General features: G+C 37.7%; 1 protein-coding gene across 1 annotated transcript in view; it reads right to left on the reverse strand.

Annotated features, from left to right (window-relative positions):
- LOC150019847 (serine-protein kinase ATM-like) overlaps positions 1 to 26310 on the reverse strand; it is a 174450-nt gene that overhangs the window by 94876 nt on the left and 53264 nt on the right. Inside the window, exons 23-29 of the mRNA XM_090266710.1 lie at positions 25352 to 25472; positions 23591 to 23764; positions 22340 to 22509; positions 18916 to 19162; positions 15785 to 15900; positions 13109 to 13235; positions 11920 to 12119 (exon numbers count right to left, since the gene is read on the reverse strand). Coding sequence (XP_090122836.1) covers positions 11920 to 12119; positions 13109 to 13235; positions 15785 to 15900; positions 18916 to 19162; positions 22340 to 22509; positions 23591 to 23764; positions 25352 to 25472 — 1155 coding nt within the window. The remainder of the gene's footprint in view (positions 1 to 11919; positions 12120 to 13108; positions 13236 to 15784; positions 15901 to 18915; positions 19163 to 22339; positions 22510 to 23590; positions 23765 to 25351; positions 25473 to 26310) is intronic.

Consider the following 26310-nt stretch of genomic DNA (forward strand, 5'->3'; position numbering starts at 1 on the left):
GGACAGGGAAAAATGAAGGCTATCCTGGGTGAAATGAAGGAAAATCCACATGAAACAAGTGGAGAAAAAAAGGAAACCAGGGTTCAAATCAACAAATTGGAACATATACGAGAACTAAATAATCAACCAGTACAGAAGGAGGAAATGAGATCTGAAAATAATGACAAGGTTTAGAAACCTCCGGGATAGCTTTAAATGTGCCAACATCCAATTCATAGGGTGGCCAGACGGAGAAGAGGGAGAGTAAGAAATTGAAAAATTATGTGAAAAAATAATGAAGGAAAACTTCCCTAATTTGCGGAAGAAAATGACCATATGGCTTCAGGAAGCACAGAGAGTCTCAAATAAACTAGACCCAGGGAAGACCACACCAAGACACACCATAATCAAAATGCCAAAGGTTCAGAAGAAAGAGAGAATTTTAAAAGCAGCAAGAGAGAAGAGGAGAATTACCTACAAAGGAGTATGTATAAGACTGTCAGCTGATTTCTCAAAAGAAACTTTGAATTTTTCTTGCCAGTCCTTCCTTGCGTACAAAGTGCTAAAAAGCAAGGACCTACAACCAAGATCCCTCTATCCAGCAAAGCTATCATTCAGAATCGTCGGCCGTCGTCGGCAGCCGTCCGTCTCGAGAGACGATGGTGTAGCTTCTCAAGAGTCTATCTGCACCGCCGAGAATGGCTGTGCAGTCCGACTCGGGAGTGACATGGTATCTGTCTCCTCCCGTGTTGAATCGACATCTTGTGATGACGCTGAAGCTACAGAGCCTGGGCAGGGTGATATGGAGGGTCTGCTGTTGCCCATGCAGCAGACCCCCCCTCTCTTCGCAGCTGAAGGGTCCAAGGGAAAGACGGAGTCAATACAGCTTGGCTTCAGGTGCGCCGCAGGAGTTGCCGGTGTTGACTACAACGTCAAACCGCCTTAGGGACTCCGGCTCCGGATTTTCTGTCGGGGTTTACTCCCTTAGCCTTTCCCCTGAAGAGGTATGCCGCAAGGCAGCGGAGGTTTTTTGGAATCAGAGTTTTCCTTCTCTGATGTACCCTGACTGGAAGATCGAACCAGCGACACTTAGCTCACAGGCCGACGCTCAATCCACTGAGCTAAACCAGCCAGGGCAGATAATGGAAGGGCAGATAAAAAGATCCCCAGACAAGGTAAAGCTGAAGGAGTTCATCATCACCAAGCCATTATTATATGAAATGTTAAAGGGACTTATTTAAGAAAAAGATAAAAACTATTAACATTAAAATGAAAACGTTATGACAGCTATCAACAACAGAAGCTAGGGAATGGAAACAAAGGCCAACTAAGCAGACAACCAGAATGGGAACAGAATCACAGGTATGGGGAGCATGTCGGGGGAGGTCAGCTGGAGGGGGAAAGAGAAAGAGGGAGGGAAATGGTGCAGGAATTAAAAGCATAGTAGGAGGGTGTCGAATGGACAGCAATATGTTGAGAAGAACTTATATGCACGACCCGTGGACATGGACCAAGGGAGGGGAACTGCTGGAGTGAGGGGGGCTGCTGAGCAGAGCAGAGCAAAGGGAAAAGAAATTGGGACAACTGTAACAGCATAATCAATAAAACAAAAAACAAAAAACAAAACAAAAAAAGAGTTCAACATACGCAATATATAAGAGAACTGCTACAGGTCAACAACATCATACACCATGATCAAGTGGGATTCATCCCAGGAATGCAAGAATGGTTTAATATTCACAAATCAATAAATATAATATATCACCTAAACAAAATGAAAGACAAAAATCACATGATCATATCAATAGATGCAGAAAAAGCATTTGATAAAGTACAACACCCATTTATGTTGAAAACACTCAGCAAAATGGGAATAGAGGGAGCATACCTTAACATCATTAAGGCTGTATCTGAGAAGCCTAAAGCCAACATCATACTCAATGGACAAAAACTGAAAGCATTCCCCCTGAAAGCAGGAACTAGACAAGGCTGTCCACTCTCCCCACTTCTATTCAACATAGTGTTGGAAGTCCTAGCCACAGCAATCAGACAAGACAAAGAAATAAAAGGTATCCAAATTGGGAAAGAAGAAGTAAAACTATCACTATTTGCAGACGACATGATAGTATACCTAGAAAACCCTATAAACTCCACTAAAAGACTACTTGATATAATAAGTGAATTTGGCAAAATAGCAGGGTACAAAATAAATATACAGAAATCTAAGGCATTTCTGTACACCAACAATAAAATATCAGAGACAGAGGCAAAAAAGAAATACCATTTACTATAGCAAAAAGAAAAATAAAGTACCTAGGAATAAACTTAACCAGAGATAAAAGACCTGTACACAGAAAATTATGCAACATTGAATAAAGAAATTAAGGAAGATACAAATAAATGGAGGCAAATACCATGTTCTTGGATGGGAAGAATCAACATCATCAAAATGGCCATACTACCCAAAGCAATTTACAAATTCAATGCAATCCCTATTAAAATACCAATGACATATTTCACTGACGTAGAACAAATCCTCCAAAAATTCATATGGAACCAAAAAAGACCCCAAATAGCAAAAGCAATCTTGAAACAGAAGAACACAGCAGGAGGAATCACGATACCAGACATCAAACAATACTACAAAGCCACTGTGATCAAAACAGTCTGTTACTGGCATAAGAACAGACATATAGATCAGTGGAACAGAATAGAAAGCCCAGAAATAAAACCAGGCCTCTATGGTCAACTAATCTTTGATGAAGGAGGAAGGAACATAAAATGGAGTGAGAAGAGCCTCTTTAACAAATGGTGCTGGGAGAACTGGACAGGGACGTGCAAAAAAATGAAACTAGACCACCAGCTTACACCACACACGAGAATAAACTCAAGATGGATTAAAGACTTAAATGTAAGCCATGATACCATAAAAGTCCTAGAGGAAAACATAGGCAGGAAAATTTCAGATATCACACGTAACAATATCTTCACGGATACATCTCCCAAGGCAAGAGAAATAAAGGAAAAAATAAACAAAAGGAACTACATCCAACTAAAAAGTTTCTGCTCATCAAAAGAAAACATCAGCAAGATGAAAAGGAAACCAACCATGTGGGAAAACATATTTGCCAATGATATCACAGACAGGGGACTGATCTCCAAAGTTTATAAAGAGCTTAATACAACTCAACATCAAGAAAACAAACAACCCAATGAAAAAAATGGGCAAAGGACCTGAACAAACACTTCTCCGAAGAGGACATACAGAAGGTCCATAGGCACATGAAAAAATGCTCAACAACAACAAAAAAAAGACAATGCAATTTTAAAAAAAAGTCAAGGACTTCCGGCCAAGATAGAGGCTTAGACTGACACGTTCGGTCTCCCTCTACAACTAGAAAGGAATACAACTACCTCAAAACAAAAGATAACTAGAAATTCCAGAAAATAAAACTACACGGAAGCCCAACGTACCAAGTTATAAACCAACAGCGCTCGTCGGGCAGGTAAGAAGAGCGAAAGCAGGTAGTGCTATTTGCGGTAGTACCAGGGACAGCAGCAGGGAGAGGAGTCCTGGCTGCAGTTCGACCCCGGCAGCTCGCAACCCCAATGCTGGGAAAGGCAGCACCCGCATAGCCTCGGAGGGCGAGACCCAGAGGGCAGGAGGATGGATCCCTGTCTCCCAGCAGAGAATAACGGCAGGAATCCATCTTGGACCCCTGCCCCCACACAAAGCGCCATAGCGCCGTGAAAAAGGTTGAGGATCGCTGCCGGTCGCTGTGTTGTGATGAGTACACCAGCTCCGCCCCCTATAGCCTGCTCAAGAATCAAAGTAAAACACAAATCTGTCAAAATGAGGCAGACAACTATAGAAATCCCGGGGGCGAAGCTCACCAGGAAACAGATGAAGAATTTGACAGAAAAACAAATAAGAAACTTTTCAGAGGCTCAATTCGGAGCTATTGTGGCTTACAGAATTAACAAAAGATTTGGAACAAGATGAGAAAGGATTGAAAGCCACTCATACTGAAAAGAACGAAAACACATATGAGACAAGTGGTGAGGAAATAAAATCCAGAGATCAAATCAACAAACCAGAACATAGGGAAGGAACAAACAGTCAACCAGTGCGGAAAGAGGAAACAGAAAACAAGGAGAGTGAGGAGAGGATCAGAAACCTCTGAGAGAGCTATAAGAGACTGAACATACGGATTATAGGATTGCCAGAGAGTGAAGAAGAACTAGAAATTGAAAAATTATGTGAAAAAGCAATAAAGCAGAACTTCCCGAACTTGGGGAAGGAAACAGACTTACAGGTCCAGGAAGCACAGAGAGCTCCAGAAAAACTGGACCCAGGGAGAACCACTCCAAGACACATTATAATCAAATTGTCAAAAATTAAAGATAAAGAGAGAATCTTAAAAGCAGCAAGAGAGAAGAAAAGAATCATGTACAAAGGGGTCCCAATTAGACTATCAGCTGACTTCTCAATGGAGACTTTACAGACAAGAAGGGACTGGCAAGAAATATTCAAAGTAATGAAAATCCAAAACCTACAACCACGAATACTCTACCCAGCAAAATTGTTATTTAGAATAGAAGGGCAGAAAAAGTGCTTCCAGGACAAAATAAAACTGAAAGAGTTCATTAGATCCAAACCACTATTACATGAGATGTTAAAGGGACTGGTTTAGCAGAAGGAGGATTAAAACTATGAACACTAAAATGAAAACTGCATCACAAGAACCAACAACAGAAGCTAGGGAATCGAAACAAAGGCAAACTGAATAGGCAACGAGAGTGGAAAAAGAACTATAGGTATGGGGAACATATTGGGGGGAGGTCAGAAGGGAGGGGTAAGGGGGAAAGGGAGGGAGATGGTACAGGAATTAAGAAGCATAGGAGGAGGGAATGGAGTAGACAGGAAGAGGCTGAGAAGAACTATATGCACAACCAATGGACATGGACTAAAAGCAGGGGACAACTGGAGGGAGGGGGGCCACCGGGTGAAGGGGAGCAGAGGGAAGGGAAATTGGGACAACTGTAAAGAGTGTAATCAATAAAACATATTAAAAATAAAAAATAAAAAAAATAATAAAACAAAAAAAAGTCAATATCGCCACGGTAAAATTGGTAATCGCATTCTCCTACAACCACATCAAGATCACAACTAAACTACATTAAAATTACCACTCAGAACCACTTGAAATCTAGCTAAAGAGAGGACCAACAACAAAGGATATAAAGAAGAAGCCACATCCAGACTAGTAGTAGGAGCAGTGACTCAGAATGGGCTGGTCCCACAACCATGTGTAGCGGTTATAAATCGGGTCGCAGAGGAGCGAGGATTCTCAATACCAGGTTCCAGTGCTAGAAAGAGAAGTCCCTATAACTGTTGGCTGTGAAAACTAGTGCAGACTGTAAGTGAGAAAAAAGGGTGCTGTAATACCAGGGGTTCCTTTTAAAGGTACCAGAGACAAACTGGGAAGAACTAAGATATCTGGCTTTAGGGAGAGGGTTGAAGAACAAGGTTTTTCCCATACGTAAGTGCTGGCAGACTCCACTGTTCCTTTGCTGAGTCACCAATGTTCACTCTGCCCTGATGATTCCCTGAGGCCCTACCCCAACAAATCTGGTACAAGCAAGCTGCTTCCAGTGGCTTTTCAATATGAATGGCCTGTCTTGTGTCATGCTGTAGACTTTTCTAAAATCTCTCAAAGGTTCACAAACCCCAAACAAGTGATACTTGGCCTCAAGCCCCTTGTTAATTGGCTCTAGGCCTGGCACTAGTGACCTCACTTCGCAGAATGGCCTCTCCCAGGCACCTCCAAACACAGCACAAACAGCAGCCATCTGCATACTGCTCTGCAGCTCATGCAGGGAGGCTTAGGGAAGGGCACAGGAGTTGGCTGATCTTGGAATGAACCTCCCAGGAGACCCCAGAGGCACTACAGCTGGTGGACAGCATCAGACCACACCAAAGAACCATTCAACCACCTCCACGAGCTATACATTCAAGGGGCAATGTCACTGGGCACCAGCGCCTGGCTGAAGAAAGTCCTGCTTTGAGGGGTTTTTCAGAGCAGTTCCTCCACCGTGGTGGTGGCCAGTCCTCATAGCCAATAAGCCTCTGGATAAATCCTTCAAGACTTAAACACAACAGGACAGTGCACACAGACCATGGGAGGCACCCATGAAGTACCCAGCTTGACTGACCAGGGAGGCTACACCACTGTGTCCTATACCACACCTACTACATAAGGCAATTCTACCGAGACAGGGAGATGTAGCAGCTCTACCCAATACACAGAAACAAACACAGGGAGGCAGCCAAAATGAAGAGACAAAGAAACATGTCCCAAATTAAACAACTGAATAAAACTCCAGAGAAAAAAACTAAACAAAATTAAGACAAGCAATCTACCAGATGCAGTGTTCTAAGACTGGTTATAAAAATGCTTGATGAACTTAGGGAAAGAGCAGATGAACTAAATGACAATTTCAATAAAAAGACATAAAATAAAAAAATAGAAATAGAAAATATAAAAGAATAGAGACAAATTATAGACAGAGAGCCAGCTGACAGTTTCGGGGGCAGGCACTGAGGAGGCTGGAGGGATTGGACAAAAAATAAAAAAAGAAAAAGAATTCTTGGACACAGACAAGTGTGGTGATTGTATGAGAGAAGGGGATGGGTGGAGGTGGAAGGGGGTACAAGAGGAATAAATGGTAACAAAAAATATAAAATTAAAAAAAGAAAACATAAAAAAAGACCCGTGAGAAATGAAGAATACATTAGAGGAAATCAACAGTAAAGTAGATAAAGCAGAGGATCAAATCGGTGCTCTGAAAGATAAGAAAGCAGCAAAAAGAAAATAGAATCCAAAAAAATTCTGGGATGACTTCAAACATACCAAAATTCGCATCATGGGGATGCAAAAAGGGGAGAGAAAAAAGGAATTGAAAAACTATTTGAAAAAAATGCCAAAAATTTGCCTAACCTTATGAAGAAAATAATACATGCAAGTCCAAGGAGCACTTAAAGTACAAAATCAGATGAACCTAAAGAGGCTTACATCAAGAAACATCATAATTAGACTTCCGGTGAAGATGGAGGAGTAGACAGACATGCTGCGTCTCCATCCAAAACTAAGAAGGAATACAACTACCTCAAAATTAGAAACAACCATAAGTTTCAGAAAATCAAAAATGCATGGAAGTCCAACAACCAAAGATATCAAGAAGAAATACTCATCCAGACAGGTAGGTGGGGCAGAGAGCACAGTGTGGTGGCGGCGGCAGCGGCGACTGCATCAGGCCAGTGAAACGCACAGTTACACGTTTTAAAAGTCAGGAGGGACCCCTGGGGAGCATTCCCAGCTCCTCACCAGACTGCGCAGCTCACTGTCCCAGCCCGGGGAAAATCAAACCTCATTGTTTCTGACTGTGCAAACCAGTGGGGGTTGGAGCGGAGACAGAAACTGCTGATATCTCAGCACAGTCCCTTGTTTAAAGGGCCCCCAAAGTCCTAGAATGTCTGCAGACCCATCCACTCTTGGAACGACAGCCAAGGCAACAGCTAGAGAGGCACTAGTCCCATACAGAAGTGGGAGAAGTGCCCAGAAAAGGGGTGAGCGCTAGGCAAGCGGCATTGTTCCTTCTCAGACCCCTCCCCCAAATACAGTGCCACAACGTGGTGAAACAGGTAGTCTATTACTGACGAATCCTTAAGGCTCCACCCCTTACAATGTAAGAGGAGCAACAGCTCTACCTAAGACACATAGACAAACACACACAGGAGACTTCCGGAGAAGATGGAGGCCTACACTGACATGCTCCATCTCCCTCCACAACTAAGAAGGAATACAACTACCGCAAAACTAGAAATAATCAGAAGTTCCAGAAAATAAAATGAAGTCCAAGGTATGAAGTTATAAAGTGGTGCTCGTCCAGATGGGCAGATGGGGCGAAGTCAAGGCAGAGAGGTCAAGCTGTGCTGTTGGCGGCAGTGGTGGCAGGACAGTGGTAAGTACAGACATCTGTATTTAAGGGGATAAGAGAAGCGCCTAGGGAGCACTCCCAGCTGCAGGCCAGACCTGTCAGCCTGCAATTCCAAAGTCGGGGAAGGCAGACCTCCATTGCCTTGGGCTGTGAGGCACGAAGGGGGTTGGGATGGAGGAGTAGGCTCCTTGTCTCTCAGCAGAGAGTGAACGGCAGGAATCCATCTTGGACCCCTATCCCCGCAGAAAACGCCACAGCAGGGTGAGATGGGAATCCCGGTTGTCACGAGTGCATGGGGCTCCACCCCCCATAGCATAGGAGGTGTGACAGCCTTGCCTAGGAAACAAAGGTAAACATAAAACGGTCAGGATGGCACAGATCATACTAGAGATCCCAGTGATGCAGCTGACCAGACAGTAAATATCTAATCTAACAAAGCAGCAGACAGGAAATCTTTCTGAGGCTCAGTTCAGAGCTTTGGTTATAAAAATGCTTACAGACCTAACAGCAGATCTTAAACAAGACAGGGAAGGAATGAAGGCTAGTCCTGTTGAAATGAACAAAAACACACATGAAACTAGTGGTGAGGGCAAGAAAACCAGGGATCAAATCAACAAATCAGAACATAGCGAAGGAATAAACAGTCAACCAGTGAAGAAAGAGGAAACGAGAAGTGAGGAAAATGAGAAGAGGCTCACAAACCTATGGGACAGCTATAAGCAGGCCAACATCCGAATTATAGGGCTGCCAGAAGGTGAAGCAGAACTAGAAATTGAAAAACTATGTGAAAAAATAATGAAGCAGAACTTCCCTAACTTGGGGAAGGAAACAGACTTACAGGTCCAGGAAGCACAGAGAGTTCCAAAAAAACTGGACCTAGGGAGAACCACACCAAGACACATTATAATCAAAATGTCAAAAATTAAGGATAAAGAGAGAATCTTTAAAGCAGCAAGAGAGAAGAAAAGAATTATATACAATGGGTTCCCAATAAGACTATCAGCTGATTTCTCAAAAGAAACTCTGCAGGCAAGAAGGGACTGGCAAGAAATATTCGAAGGAATGAAAAGCAAAAACCTACAACCACGATTACTCTATCCAATGAAGCTGTCATTAAGAATAAAAGGGCAGAGAAAGTGCTTCCAGGACAAAGTAAATCTGAAGGAGTTCATCAGATCCAAACCACTGTTATACGAAATGTTAAAGGGACTTGTTTAGGAGAAGGGGAATCAAAGCTATGAACATTAAAATGAAAACTGTCTCACAACAACCAACAACAGAAGCTAGGGAATCAAAACAAAGGCAAACTAAGTAGGCAATGGGCGTGGAAAAAGAATTATAGGTATGGGGAAGATTAGGCAGGGAGGTCAGTGGAGAGGAGGGAAAAGGAGGGAGATGGTACCGGAATTAAGAAGCACAGTAGGAGGGAGTGGAGTAGATAGGAAGATGTTGAGAAGAACTATATGCACAACAAATGGGCATGGACTAAGGGTTTGGGACAACTGGAGGGAGGGGAGTCTCTAGGTGGAGGGGAACAAAGGTTAAATAAATTAGGACAACTGTAATAGCATAAACAATAAAGCATATTAAAAAAAAAAAAGGTTACGGGTTTGATCCCTCTTAGGGGTGCATAAGGGTAACAACCAATAGATGTTTCTCTCTCACATTAATGTTTCTCTTTCTCTCAAAAATCAATAAATATATCCTAGGGTTAGAATTAAATAAAAGAAAAAAAAAAAGTTCGGGAGTTGGGAAGACATAGCAGATACGTATACCTTATAACAGTGACCAAATAGGGAGACAAAGAAAAATGTCCTAAACAAAAGAACGAGAGATATCCCCAGGAAATGAAATAAATGAATAAACTAAATGAAAGCAAACAAAATACGAGATGCAGAGTTTAAAATAATGGTTATAAGAATGCTCAAGGACCTATGGGAAAGAATGGATGATCTCAGTAAGAACTTAAGGAGATAATCAGTGCCCCGACCAGTGTGGGTCAGTTGGTTGGGTGTCATTCTGCAAAACTAGAGGTCGCTGGTTTGATTCCCAGAGCACGTACCAGGCTGGGGTGTGTGTGAGAAGCAACTGATTGATATACCTCTGCTGCATTAAAGTTTCTCTCCCTCTCTTTTTCCCTCCCCATCTTGCTAAAAATAAATAAAATCTTAAAAAAAGAGACAGTAATCATTAAAAAGGACATAGAAGCCATAAAAAAGAACTAATCAGAAATGAAGAATACAACATCTAAAATAAAGAACACATTAGAAAAAAATAAACAGCAGGTTAGATGAAGCAGAGGATCAAATCAGTGCATCAGAGGACAAGATAACAGTGTACCCACGGAAAACATAAATAAAAGAGAATTAAGAGAAATGAAGGAAGTCTAAGAAAACTCTGGACCATAAAGTGTAACAATATCTGCATCATAGAGGAAAGAGAAGAAGAGAGCCAGCAAGGAATAGAGAACCTGTTTTAAGAACTAATGGCCAAAAACTTCCCAAATCTGGTGAAGAAAAAATCAGACAAGCTGAGGAAGCACGAAGTCCCAATCAAAATAAATCCAAAGAGACCGACACCAGACACATCATAATTAAAATTAAAAAGATTAAAGACAAATAGAGACTCTTAAAGGCAGCAAGAGAGTTCCCATAGGCTGTCAGCTGATCTCTCAACAGAAATACTTAACACCAGAAGTGACTGGCATATAGTATTCAAAGTGATAAAAAGCAAGGGCATGCAACCAAGACTACTCTATCCAGAAACATATATGCCCCCAACAAAGGAGCACCTAAATATATAAAGAAAATCTCAGTGGACTTTAAGGATAAGATTGACAGCAATACAATCACAGTAGGGGTTTTTAACAGCCCACTGTCATCAATAGATGGATTTTCCAGACAGAGAAAAAAAAAAAAAACAGGAAAGTACTGACCTTAAATAACACAACAGACCAAATAGGTTTAATTGATATTTCTAGAACATTTCAACCCAAAGCAGCAGAATATACATTCTTCCAAGTGTACAAAAACATTCTCAAAGTAGACCACATTTAAGACACAAAATAATTCTTAATAAATCCGAGAAGACTGTAATCATCTGAAGCATTTTCTCAGACCACAATGGCATGTACGTAGAAATCAACTTCAATAAGAAAAAAAAACCCAAAAACCTCAAAAACATTCAAATACATGGAGACAAAACAGCATGTATTAAACAATGAATGGGTTATTAATGAGATCAAAGAACTGGAAACAAATAAAATGAACACACAATAAACCAAAATTTAAACATGGCCAGGATTGACTGGGGGGGGGGGGGGCGGGGGTATGGGGCAAAGAGCAACGGGAGGAAAAATTTGGACAACTGTAATAGGATAAACAATAGAAATAAATTTTAAAAGAAAAATACACCCAGGAAGGTGAAGGTCATTAGAACCTGCAATCTAGAGCCAGTTGTTCAGAGGCACAGGTGTAAGCCTGCTCTTGCCACTGGCATCCAATTGGTTTTGTGGGGGGAGAAATCTTGTAGAACTGAGAGCTTTAAACCTCTGAGATCTGACACTATCTTGTCAAAATTGAGTTGAATTGTAGAACATCCAGCTAGGTCTGGAGATTTCCTTGGATGTGTTTAGGGAACTCCCCCCACCCCCCACCCCCCCCCCACACACACACAAACACAAACACACACACACACACACGTCTTGGTATATATTTCAGGCCATCTAAAATTAGAATATGTATTTGTTTTTAAATGTTGAAGATCCTTAGTAGTTAAGATTTCTAGAGTTGTAGTAATAGTAGTAATACAATTTATAAAATAGTGGATATAAATTCAAGAAACAATATTCCAGCTTCTACCTCTTAGAAGGATATACATTTTCAATTAAGATAACAAGGTAGAAAAATACTTTTATCTTATTCTAAATATATTATTTACCTTTTATTGATATAGTGAATCAAACTATAAATAACATCTCGAAGAACATAGGCCCAAGCTCCTCCTAAGCCAGATTTTATCTCTTTCAGTAATAAACTAACAAACAGGTAATATATTTGAAGAATTCTGTGCTTTTTATAAACATTATTTGTCTCAGCAGCTTGTTCACATATAGCTAGGAGAATTTTCTGATAGGAATCCTACAAAATAAAGATACAGTTTAGTCAAACTTGTCAAATCACATATACTCAGATATAATAAATATATTTTATATTCAAAATGAATTATATAGTTTAGTTTTGGGTCTGATATCAAATGTAAAATATTACATTAAAAATCAGTATCTTCAACATAAAAATTACTGTCAATGTTCTAATTTTAATAAACTACAATTAAATAGCATATTAAAAAATATATTTCCATGAGCCAATATATGACTAAAGTGTCACAAAAAAATTCAGCCTTTATATGTACATTTGAATTAACACTGACAAATACAATATCAAGATATAAACCTGTAAATAAGTACCGTATTTTTCACACTATAAGAAGCACCTGCCCATAAGACACACCTAGATTTAGAGGAGGAAAACAAGAAAAAAAATATTTTGAACCAAATGGTGTACTAAAATATTTAACAAAATATAACAGAATAATATTTCAACCATATAAAGTGAACAGCAGTCAACAGCAGTATTAAGAACCATCATCACTGTCATTAACAAATGAGGAGAGACTTTAAGGTTCAAGCACTCTTCTAGTTTTCTGGGAACCCCAAGAACTCATCATTGCTAGTGTCAGAATTTATGAGGCTCAGTTGCTCAGAATCACTGATATCACTTTCTTTGCTATCTTCATACTGACCAGATGCCCTAAGATTCAGCAGTAAAGTGTGACATTTAAGCATCCTCAGGGGTTCTACTTCATCTTCTAACAGCTGTTGCCACCGCTCAGGTAATACATCTCGGCCTGTGACGCAACATTTGCTCCATAATATGCAGAGACATTTCCCCCCAATTATTGGGAAAAAAAAGTGCACCTTATGGAGTGAAAAATATGGTATTTTTCTTAATTTATTCAAATGAATTTTCTATTTACTTTTTTCTCTTTATAATATGCATACAAAGATACTCTAGATAAAAAAAAGGAGTTCTCTTTTTAGTTCACTATACTAGTAATGAATACTTACAGGGCTTTTGGAAAGAATCTCTAAAATGCTTTTAAACTTGGTTTTATGGCAATTGCTGATATATGCAAATGTTGCTTTAATCACATGTGATGGAAAATAAGGTGGATTGGGAGCAGGATCCAAATCCCTAAGAGATATAGAAAAAAAGTTATCATAGTCAAATCAAAATTATCAAGAAAAAACAGGTTTGATTGAAAGAACAGAAAAATTCCAAAATAAAAACTTAGATTATAGTAACCTCAAATTTAAAAATTATTTCTCTACTGAAAATCTGGGCTTTTAATTATATGAAATATAAAATATAATTAAAAGCCTAGTTTTTAATTATATTGTTCCCTCTCTGACCCCTCCCCCACATACAGTGCCACAATGTGGTGAAAAGGGCCACCCCATACAGATGAATATCTGAGGCTCCACCCTTTACAATGTAATAGGTGTGAAAGCTCTTCCTAAGACACAGAGGCAAACATAGGAGCCTGTCAAGTTGAAGAGATAGAGAATATCTAAATATCTTTACCTATTAGGACTTAGTTTTTCAATGAACTGCTTAAAAATTCTTTTAGTAGACTTCTGGCCAAGATGGAGGCATAGGTAGACACACTGAGTCTCCCTCCACAACTAAGAAGGAATATAACTATCTCAAAACTTAAGACAACCAAAAGTTCCAGATTTCGAGCTGCATGGAAGTCCAAAAAAGATATAAAGAAGAAATTCTCATCCAGACAGGTAGGAGGGGCAGCGCCAGGTGAAGGTGAAGCAGTGTGGAGGTGGTAGTGGCAGTGGCAGCAACAGTGGCTGTGCCCGAATGGTGAAAAGAGCACATTAAAAAAAGTAGAGAGGGACACCTGGGGAGTGCTCCCAGCACTGCGAAACTCAAGGTTCCAGCACTGGGGAAAATAAAGCCTTATTAATTCTGACTGTGAAAACCGGTGGGGGTTGGGGCAGAGGAAGAAAATGCCTGTCTCTCCTCAGAGTCTGTTTGCTCAGAGGATCCCCACTGTACTAGAACGTCTGCAAACCCACCCACTCTGGGAACCACAACCAGGGCAACAGCTAGAGGTGCCAGTCCCACATATGAAGTGGGAGAAGTGCCTAGAAAAAGGGTGAGTGCTAAGGAAGCAACATTGTTCCCTCTCTGCCCCCTGCCCCCACACAGCTCCACAACGTGGTGAAACGGGTCAACCCATACTGATGAATACCTAAGACTCTGCCCCTTATAATAGGTGCGACAGCTCCACCTAAGACACAGAGGCAAATATAGTAGTCTGTCAAGTTGAGAAGACAGAGAAGTATGACCCAAAAGGGGGAACAGATCAAAGTTCCAGTGGGAGAACTAAGCGATGAGGAGATAGCCAACCTAACAGACATGCAGTTCAAAACACTGTTGATAAAGATACTCAGTCTTGACAGATATGCTTCAGTACAGCAAATGCAGAAGGGAACAAGTGAAGGCTAGGCTAAATGAAACAAAGGAAAATCCACACAAAACCAATGGTGAAGAGAAGGAAACTGGGGTTCCAATCAATGATTTGGAATATAAGGAAGAAATAAACCGTCAACCAGTGCAGAATGAAGAAACAAAAACTGAAAAAAATGAGAAGAGGCTTAGGAACCTCTGGTACAATTTTAAATGTGCCAACATCTGAATCATAGGGGTGCAAGATGGAGAAGAGGAAGAGTAAGAAATTGAAAACTTATTTGAAAATATAATGAAGGATAACTTCCCTACTTTGGAGGGTTATCAGCTGGGAGGGGGAAGGGGAAGAATGGGGAATATGGTGCAGGGTTTAAGAAGCATAATTGGTTGGTACAAAATAGGGGAATGTTAAGAATATTATAGAAAATGGAGAAGCCAAAGAGCTTATATGCATGACCCATGGACATGAACTAAGTGGTTTGAGATTGCTGGAGGGAAGGTAGGTACTGGGCGAGGGAAGCAAAAGGAAAAGAAATTGGGGACAACTGTAACAGCACAATCAATAAAATATACTTAAAAGAAAATTCTTTTATGACATTAATGTCAATTCCACAGAGAAGTTTTAGTGTCACTCCAGGTATGAATTAAAGCTCTATGCTAGTACTGTAAGTACAATAATATTTAAGATACAGCAGTGAAACACTATACCAAATGAAATCATATATATATAATTATTTTGGTAGATATTATTACTATTTCATATGCTTAGCAGTGTAAGGCATATAAAAAAAGGGCACCTTCAAGCAATTTATAGTCAAGTTGGGAAAATAACTAACATTCATCTCAACCAAGTGGGTTTTTTACATCCAAATTAAATTGTAGGACAGTAAAATTCTGATAGCTAAAGAGGATGGTAAAGGAAAGGTGATATAGACATGCAAGTCACAGTGTCATGAAGAAGAAAATTTCAACAGAAAACCAATGACACAATGCTCAAATACTACAGAAAGATTGAGCTGAAAAGGTCACTGAGTTTGCAAACAAGGTGGTAAATCAGAAAGAGCAGTTACTGTGGAAGAACCTACAGTAGAAGAAGATAGGTAATTACTTCAATTCAAAGGAAGTTATTTTTAAAGAAACAATTTAAAAGCAGAGTAGATGCCTAAAAACTGAAATAGGCAATTAAAAGTGTCAACCAATACACCTGTCAATTAACTTCTGAAATTGCAGCTAATTCTCTAAGTTTAAAATAGCCATACCCTGAAAAATCACATAGGTCAGTGCTTTGGCTGCCACCAGCAGTTGCAGGTTCATGTAGCGTCATCAATAACTCCACCACAATCTCTGGTAAATTAGTAATAAATAAATGATCAATCTGCAAGGATATAAAATAAAAATATATTTAATGTTTATGTCTGTGTAAGACAGCTTATTGGGCTCACATTATTGCCTCATTCCCAAAATTATTCAGTGACAATAGAAGGAAACATATGACCAAAGATCTAAGATCTGCAAGACATATACTTAACTCCACTTTTTTCTGCTATGCAACTGACTTATAAACTGGGAGGGAATTAAAGAAATCATACCAAACAAGACTCCCTTAATCTGACTTTTTAATTTTAAAGAATCATTTTAAGTGATGAAACCTTCAGGTCTAACATGAAATTTCTTAGCCTAATAATTTCCCTGCCAACCAAATTCGCCACTGATCTGTACCTCTCCTCAATCTGCAGTTTACTCTTCTTTGGGAATGCTATTTCACTAGGAAAACTTTACTAGTAAAAATTCTCGCCCAGTAACAATCATTTCTTTGTTCCCTACATGAATTCTCCCCAAGGTTGATAGCCCTAATTCTGAAGCTAGCTAGCTGCTACCTACACCCTATCATCAACAGCAGACTAAAATCCAATTGGAGATCTGAGTGGTGTGGCTCAGTGGGTTGGCGTCATCCTACAAACTGAAAAGTCACCAGTTTGATTCCCCGTCAGGGCACATGCCTGGGTTGCAGGCCAGGTCTCCAGTTGTGAGTATGCAAGAGGCAACCAATCAATGTTTCTTTCTCACATTGATGTTTCTCTCTCCCCCTCTCTCTCCCTTCCCCTTTCTCTAAAAATAAATAAATAAAAATCTTTACAATCTAACAAGAGCAGAGTCTTCGTCTGTCACATCCTGCTACAGGTAACTGCACAAAGAGCATAAATTCTCTAAACAGAAAGAATGGTTCTGCTATATTACACATTGGCCAAATGAATAAACTATGAGTCTTAAAGGTGAATTTATTAGCTCTCCAAATAAAAAATTACAGTGCTTTAAACTAAAAGACAAATGACTGATTTACTTGATGCAAAAAGAGATTTCGAAACACTTCCTAATAACAGAAATATTTTTGAATGTGACAAGAAACCTAATGTAAAAAATCCTAGCCATTCCCTCAGGCTTACATATCAATTGTCTAATTATAATTCCCAATGTTGCAGTCCTTGTAAAAATCCAGCCTCATTTAAAAGTATATCTGGAATAAGTAATGACAAATTGGCCAAGTCTAATTAATATCAGAGGAAAAATTAACAAGGGTTTTTTTTCACATAAGATCACAACCAAGTTCACTAGTTTCACTTGATTCTCTAACAAGCCAGATCTGTAATTTTAGCTATAGCACATATGAATTGTTCAAATAACTAGGTAGAACTCTACGGTCTTTTAACTGGAAAGATTTTAGGCATTTAACAATTAACAGTTTTAGAAGACTCAAAGACTGATAATAATTGCACCAATACTTGTCAACAGCAACAACAAAAAAAATCTAAAACACTCAAAGTACATATTAGAGAAAAATATTAACTTTACAACTTCACAATAAAAAAATTGAGACTACCAAGAACTTAATATATTTCTTTAACCAAGAAGCTAAGAAATCAAGGTTTAATATAATCCCTTTTCTTCCTAGACTAATTTCTACTCTGCAAACTGCTATTTTTTGGTCTGGTTACATAAAAAAGAATGTAAGACCAGGTCGGCTCAGAAGTCTAAGCTATGAGATTAGGTGGGAGAGAGTAAAGACAGAGAGTCTCTCATAAATTCCATTACCTTTGGTATGCCAACATTCTGCTGTGAGTATCTTTTGGGAAAGGAACTCCTCTGCTTACCATTTGCCTCTAGACTAAAGACTTACAACCAGCTATGACTGGCAATGACCCACCTAGGCATCTGAGAGATTTGCTGTGACATTTCACAGTTCAATATACATAAATGGGCAACAAAAAAAGAGGCTGTTGAAGTTCATTCAATTCTAATTTTATGTTAACAAAATTTGGTTAGTCATTCTTACTTACATTAAAAAAAAAAATTTAAACTGACCAATCCTCTTTGACCTTAAGAAAAGAATATATATGGCCTTGACTAGTGTGGCTCAGTTGGTTGGGCATCATTCCGCAAAGCAAAAGGTAGTCAGTTTGATTCCTTGTCTGGACACGTTCCTGGGTTGTGGGTTCAGTCCCCAGTTGGGGGCCATATGAGAGGCAACTGATCGATGTTGCTCTCTCATATCAATGTTTCCCTCTTTCTCTTTCTGCCTCCCTTCCCACCGCTCTGAAAATAAAATCTTTAAAAATTAATAAAAACGATTATATATGTTTTAATATGTTGCCTCAAATAATTTTGAATTTATGTTAATTATTGTAGAACATACAAAAACTGGGCACACACGCTCCTGGATGGCGGTGCACCCGACTCTACAGACTCGTGAATAAACACCTCGCTTTGCTGCTCAAACAAAAACAAACAAACAAACAAAATTTGTTAGATCCTTTTTTCCCTGACTGCATGATTTATCAAATAATGAGTACTCAATATATGCTAGGTGGTTGGGATACGTCAGCAAGAAAGAAAAAAGAAAAAAATTCTACCTTCATAGTAGTTATAGTAGACATGACTGATACAAAAAGTGAATATCATTCCTGAGTAAATTATACCATATGTTAGAAGGTAGTCATGGAAAAAAGAAAGAGCAAGGTATGGAAATTTGGAATCATATTTTTCCTTGGTAAGTGAAGGGCTTAATGAGACTGAAGAGGGAAACAAGAAGATTTTCTGTATATTGTTCAGTATTGCTTGAATTTATCTTGCACTTATTGTTACTGCAAATTAAAATAAATTTTAAAAAGAAAAAATTATTTAAATGATTTTTTAAAATTTTTGATTAAAAAGATTTAAAAGTCAATCAAAAGGAGACAACACTGTACAACAAAAATTTCATGGACTGTCTCTGCTAGATAGTGATTACCACATATTAAATTTAACTGTATAAATGAAAAAAGAGCCTTAAAATATTAAAGTTAAATCTCAGATCAATTACTGGATAAAATGCAGGTAAAAGTTAAAGCCATACCTGTTTCCCTAGTAAGTTTTCATCTTTAAGCATATCATAGACTTTGGCAGCATTGTCTCTTTGCTGTGCCATCCCAGTGTCTCCTGTAACGTCATAGGCAAAGTAAGGAAGAATATTTACAAGGATCTTTGGAAAACAGTCTATTAGAAGACGTTTCCAATCCTCTTGAATCATATTAGCAATGGACTTCACCTCATCAAAATCACTTCTAATCACCAGATGTGGAATCAAAACTTTATAACAAGATCTAAAATATAAAAAATTAAAATTATAAATAACTTTTCATAGTAAAATGAGTTTTGAAAATAAAATGATTTAAATAAGCATTACCACATCATTTATCTATGATAAATGAAGCATTCTTACTCTAATTTCATTTAGTTTAGTTTGCTTTTTATTTTTGACATTATATTTTATTGTTTATGCTCTTACAGTTGTCCCAGTTTTCCCCCCTTTGTCCCTCTTTACCAAGCTCCGCCCACTCTCAGGCAATCCTCACACCATTTTCCACATCCATGGGTCATGCATATATGTTCATTGGCTACTCTATTCCCTGTCCTGTACTTTACATCCCCGTTACTGTTCTGCAACTACTAAATAGTACTTCTTAATCCCCTCACCTATTTGAACCACCCTCTCATCTGAAAACCATCAAAACATTCTCTGTATTTACAATTCACTTTCTGTTCTGCTTGTTTATTTTGTATTTTAGATTCAATTGTTGACAGACATGTACTTACTGCCATTTTATTGTTTATATTTTTGATCTTCTTCTTAAAGAGGACCCTTCAACATTTCACATAATACTGGTCTGGTGGTGATAAACTTTTTTTTTCCCTTGTCTTGGAAGCTCTTTCTCTCTCCTTCTACTCTAAATGATTATGTTGCTTAGTTGTAGGTCCTAGCTTTTCATCACTGATATTTCTTGCCAATCCCTTCTAGCCTGCTAAGTTTCTCTTGAGAAATCAGCTGACCAACTTACGGAAGTTCCCTTGTAGGTAACTAGCTGCTTTTTCTCTTGCTGCTTTTAAGATTCTCTCTGTCTTTAATTTTGGCATTTTAATTATGATGTGACTTGCTGTGGGCTCCTGTGGGTTCATCTTGTTTGAGACTCTCTGCTCTTCCTGGACTTGTATGTCTATTTTCTTCATCAAATTAAGGAAGTTTTCTGTCATTACTATTTCAAATAGCTTTCCAAATCTTGCTCTCTCTTCTCCCTCTGGCACACCCGTGATACGAATGTTGATATGCTAGAGGGTGTCCCAGAGACTCCTTACACTATCCTTATGTTTTTGTTTTTTTCTTTTTTTTTCTTGCTCTTGTGATTGATTTTGCTTTCTTATATTGTAAATCACTGATTTGCTACTTGGCTTCATCCACTCTACTGTTGATTCCCTGTAAATTGCTCTTTATTTCAATTAGTGTATCTTTCATTTCTGGCTGGATTTTTTTATGCTGCTGAGGTCCTCACTAAGTTCCTTGAGCATCCTTATAAACAGTGTTTTGAACTCTGCATCCGATTGATTGCTTATCTCCATTCTGTTTAATTCTTTTTCTGGAATTCTAGTGTGCTCTTTCATTTGGGCCATATTTCTTTGTCTTCTCATTTTGTCAGTCTCCCTGTATTTGTTTCTATATATTAGGTAGAGCTGCTACGTCTCTCTACATGTGCGCTATGTACACCTTCCTGTTGTGGTTGAGCCTTGCTTGCTGTTGGCACAACCAAGGTCAGTCACCAACTGTGTTGTCTCCAGGATCACACAGCATAAGTTACAAAGCTATCTGCAGATGTCTGATATTTTTGCTGGGCTTGGAGGTGCCCAAGTAAGGCCAACCTGTGAACCAAGGACAGCTGCTGCTAGTGTCAGGCCTGCCACTTAGTGAGAGATACAGCATTTGCTGAAGCCAGGTGCTGCTTGTTTAAGAAAACTTAGGAAAATCTGAAGTGTGGGTAAAGACAAGCCATTCATATAGAAAAGCTACTGGAAAGTGCATAGGTGGACCCAAAATTTGGGTGGGGCAGGGCCTCAGGAAATCACCAGGGTGGAGCAGTGTGAGCCCAGGTTGCTGGAGTCTCAGATATGGTGCCCATCTGCTGGCTCTATGGCCCTGTAGGGAAGACTCAGAAAAGAAACAGTAGCCTCTGCCAACACTTTTGTCTGAGAGAAAGCTGCCTCCCAGCACTCACCCTGATGCTGGACATTTCAGTTCCTCCCTGTATGTGTCTGATATATTTCAATCTTCTGCCCTACATGCTAGAATTCAGAGGGAGTGAGTCCAAGTAAGCCTGTACATGGGCCCTTTAAGAGGACCTGCCTGAGACTCCAGCAGTTTAGCCTTCCACAGTCTCAATTGCCACTGTTTTTAACAGACAGAAGTTGTGGGAAGTTATCTTCCTGGCACTTGAACCCTGGGCTGGGGAGCCTAGTGTGGGACCAAACAGTTCTGCATCTCCAACCCTACCAGACTCAATGTGGTTTCTTATTTACTTCTGCAGTTGTGGGACTTATATTCAGCTTGATTTCTGACAGTTCTAAGTTATGGGTGTTCTATAGTTTAGTTGTAATTTTGATGTGGTTGTGTGAAGAAGAGGAGCCATTTTTACCTAGGCTGCCATCTTGACCCTAGTTTAGTTTGCTTTTTCCTTACACTAACTTTTATAAATGGGATAATGAAGTTAAGTAAATTCTAAATAGTCACACTAAAAAAAAATAGAGATCTTAGAATATACTACTTAATTCTGCGATCAAAAAATTAGAAATTAAATTTATGTCTCCTACATAAGCAATTTATAAAAACTATTTTAAAACAGAATGTGAAAGAAATTTATAAATTCAAGAAATAAATGTAAACATTAGCATCAAACTGAATGAACAATAAAAACCACTTAACAATTATGAACTACCTTTCCATCATCCTGATACCTACATTACTCTTTAGTTATTTCAAACCTCTCCATTTTGAAAATTTTTTTCTCTCATTAGCAAAACAAACTTTTACATTAAAATAGAAATAATAGCAAAACAAACTAAAGTCAAGCAATAGAAAATAAAAAACAAGGCAGAAATAACTAGCACTAGTGGTTTATCTTTCATTTTTCACAAAAAAGGTTAACAAATGTTAAAGTTGAAGGGAGCATTAACGAACTCCTTTGTAAAATAACAGTCTTACATTACAGATTTTAAAAATCAAGTTCCAAAGGATGGTTACATGGCTTGCCTAAAGTCACATAGCCATTTACTAGCACATCGAGGACCAGACCCAAAGTCCAGTGATTCTCTTCAATACACTTTCATTAAAACAACCTGTCCTGCCTCTCATACTACAAAACCTCTGATGTTTGTGCATGTGGAGGTGGGACTGCCAAACATTATCACTGAAGTTTAATTTAAACCTATTTCACATGTGCCATATGTAAACCTACCTATAGAAATCCTCAATGTTTATATAGTTTAATAAAATAAAAGGAAAAGAGGATAAGCTATATTCAGTATCTTGAAGATTTAGCCATTCCAAAACCAAATAATCCAAATGAGAAGCCATGAAGTCTTCTAAATGTCTATATCCAAAAACTTCAGAAATGTTCTCTAAAACCTGTACAAATAAAAAACAAGTCAATTCTTTAAGAACACAGCAAAGTAACATATTATTTAAATCTTTGTTAATATTTACAGAGGGTATGACTTAAGTATTCATTTAACTTTTCTATATCTTGATTTACCTATCTATGGATGGGGATAATAAAAGTACCCACTTCAGCAAGACTAATAAGAAAAGTGCATTTAATATTATTAGCACCATTCCTGGCACATAGCAAACCCTTAATAAATGTTAAATGAATAAAAACAGAAAAATACATTGCAATTTTGAACATTTGATTATATTCCAAAGGAATATAAAAGGAAGACCCAAAGTAAAATAATAATTCTTCTTAGTCCTAAAACCAATGAGTCAAAACACTACATTCCACTTACAATAATAATTAGGTAGTTTAATTGTATAAAAATTTAAAGCAACTTCTTTTAATCCTGAGTACTAAAAGGCTGACTTGTCCAAGACTTATTACCTATGCGTTGGCTTTCTACAAAGCTCTGTGGAAACTATGCTGTTAGAATGCTGAATAGTGTATCAGACCACTGATCTGTCACTGGTTCATCATATAAAAATCTACACTGGAAGGACCTGGAACTTCCTGAACCTTGAATGCTAAGTGGTAAAACAGGGCAGGGAAGAATATTCTACAACACTGTGCTGATGTAATTGCAAGGCTGGACCTTGGTCTTCCTTCCCTAATCATGCAACTTTTTGAAAAGCTCTAAAATTTCACTCCTGGCTTTGCCAGATCTCAATGTCCTAATCAACCAGGCAAAAACACTTCTACTGCTGTTTTCTCCTATCTTTCCCTCAATAAGTGCTATTTCAGAGGGCCTAGTCTGCATGATGACAGGCCATAACCCTCATTAGTTCAATGTATGCCTCGTGAAATACTCTTAAACTGAATGCAAGAAATAACAGAGCATACAAATAAATACACTATTTAAAAATATACTATTAAAAAATAAAACTGTCTCCAAGCCTTTCAGTAGTGCCACTTTAAAAACTCTAGTTGAACTTTTAAATTGTTTAAAAGTTACCCAAGGAAGACTGTAATAAAAAAATATTCATCCACATGTACCTTTTTAATGAGGTGAGGCTCTAATCCATTCTCTTTCACAGACTTGCATAGGACAAACAGAGCCTGTTTTTCACAGATAGGACTACAGCATAAAACCACAGCTATCATCATTAGTAAAACAGCTTTTCTATTATAAATCTCATCCAAAAGTTCAGGGTTCTCAGCTCTGTGGGACTTAAGAAGAATTTTAAACAATAATGTAATGTAAATATTTAAAATCACAAATAAATCAGGCTAAAATCAAAGTACACCATGACAACATCTAAGCCATCCATGAACAGTTTTAAATTCTACTGTGATGAAGCTAAGAGTAGAGATTCTGAAGAAACATCAGTTTCTAAAGTGGCAAAGACTGCTTTTGAAAAGATATTACGGAATGAATTGCTAAATATTTCAGTGAGATATAGAGCTCTTCAAAGAAAAATAAAAGAAATTGCAAGAAGAAGGTGAGATTAAAATTCCTCTTCAACTTCCAAATATATCTCATATTTATTCTTATTATAATGATATGTAGCTCTTTATACTTTTTAAAAATCACATAATTATCAAAAGGAATAAAATAACACAACTAGATAGAATAATATACTGCTTCAATCATTATAGTATCCCTACAGATGTGTACATTTTTTGATAAGCTATATTTGATAGAAGTTTCTCTTCACATATAGAAAAAACTGATACACCCTGATCCTAGTTCTGGTTTTTGGTACAAGAAAAAGTAAGGACCTAATTACTTTACTAAATGACATTTTTTAAAACAGCTATGAGGTCTACACTAAGTCAACTCCACCTATTCTTTGGAAGAGACAGATCTACAGACTCTCTAACATCCTAGTTAAAAGTCTGCTTTTACTCAGAACTAATCTCAACATGCTAGCTGCCCTCCAAAATGTATAGATCAAATTATTTTTATCAACATGTTCATGACAGTATGTTTCTATCAGTGATGTCAAAATCAGACTTCGCTTTTTTGAGTAACTATTATAATATCGGTTAATAGTGTGTTCTCAAAATGCAAAACTTCTTAGATCTTTTACTAAATGAACTGTTGTCATGTCATTATTTTCCCTTTTTGCACAGACAGGCAGACTTTTAAATGTATAAAATACATTATCTCTATAATTTTTATACTATTTACACTCATCTTTCAAATCTATTGAAATCTTTTTCTAAATTATGATTCTTTCATGCAACTATCCTTTTCAGTCTTGTGCTACCACAGATTAGACATTTGATTAACTGCCTAATATACTCTTTACCAAGAAATCAAGATATAAATAAATGAATACATTCTAGCACTGACAAGTTGCATTTTAAGAAAAAAAAATTACTCTGCAAAGAAATATAAATATTATAAGGTTCACTAAAGAACACCAAGATAATCTGATCTTCCCTAGTAAGAACATTTCTCTTAATCCACTGCTTCCTACTGTCAACTACTCTCTGAACTAGCTTTTGGTTCAGCTTTTAGAAAAAAGATTTTTAATGAAGAAAAAAAGCTATATATACTCCTAAAAAATTCAGAAATTTGTTTTTCCCATATAAATGCTACATATAAATAGAACCAAAGGAAACTGCCATTATTTCACCAGTTCTAACCTATAAAATACAGCAATTTCAATCCATTTACTAATTGTTTTAGTCTAACTTCATACTGTTAACTATCAGGTATAAAGTATCTTAGGCCAAACTTGGTAAAGTAATATATGGTATACTTATAGGAAGTATATGATAATAGCAAATATACATTATTAAAATTACCACTTGTCTCATTCCTTCCTGAGCTTTCAAGTATGCATTTTCAAAAGCTGTTTGCTGGAGCTTCAAAGGAAGTGCTTTCGGTAATGTTGAAGAACCTGCTTCTTTCATATCCTGAAATAATCTTTAAAAAAAGCAAAAACTGAAATAATTATTTTTACTTTAACCTTACTTTATAAAACATATTACAGGGCAAAAATAAGTCATTCTGTGAGACATTCTGACATACTAGGTCTTCTTTCAAAAGACTAAGAAAATCTGAATCAATTTAAAAGAGGTTCAGATCCATTGCTTAATATTAAGAGTCTTTACAATAACTCCATTCTCTCCTAGAACCAAAAAGGGTCTCAAAGATCTTTCAGCTTACTGCCCAAACTTAAATAGGCCTGAACTCAGACTATTCAGAAAAGAAAAATTGTCCTCTGGTAAAATGCTAATTAGAAGGAGCCATAGACTATTATATCAGCTGCTCTAACATTTAATCATCCTGAAAGTCTTGATGTTCCACTTAAATTTTTTATGTGATGGAGAACAGTTGACCAGTATCTTTTACAAAATAACCTAGTATATTTAAGGACAACTCTTCAATAAATATTGTCCTTTATGCTCTTTTAGTACGAAGACTTTTAAACTTTTTGGTGTTCCTCTGATTCCTCCACTTTCTTAAATCTCTCTTATTTACACATATATATGTAAATACCTAAAGAAATCAACAAATGCTAAGTTTACAATACTCTTAAATTTATACATCTTTGAATCCTAAGAGATTGTTGAATGGTAATCTACTACACTGCTTTATTATATTCAACTTATGATCCTCTGTAACACCATTTTTTAAAGTTTCTTTAAAAAATGTTTTCATTAAAGTATAGTTTGCATACAATATTACAACAGTTTCAGGTGCACAGCATAATGATTCAAATTTATGTGATCATCACACTAAGTCTAGAAATGATCTGTCG

Source organism: Furipterus horrens, unplaced genomic scaffold (genome assembly GCF_987537825.1).
Source record: "Furipterus horrens unplaced genomic scaffold, mFurHor1.1.pri manual_scaffold_2, whole genome shotgun sequence".
NCBI classification, from domain to species: domain Eukaryota; kingdom Metazoa; phylum Chordata; class Mammalia; order Chiroptera; family Furipteridae; genus Furipterus; species Furipterus horrens.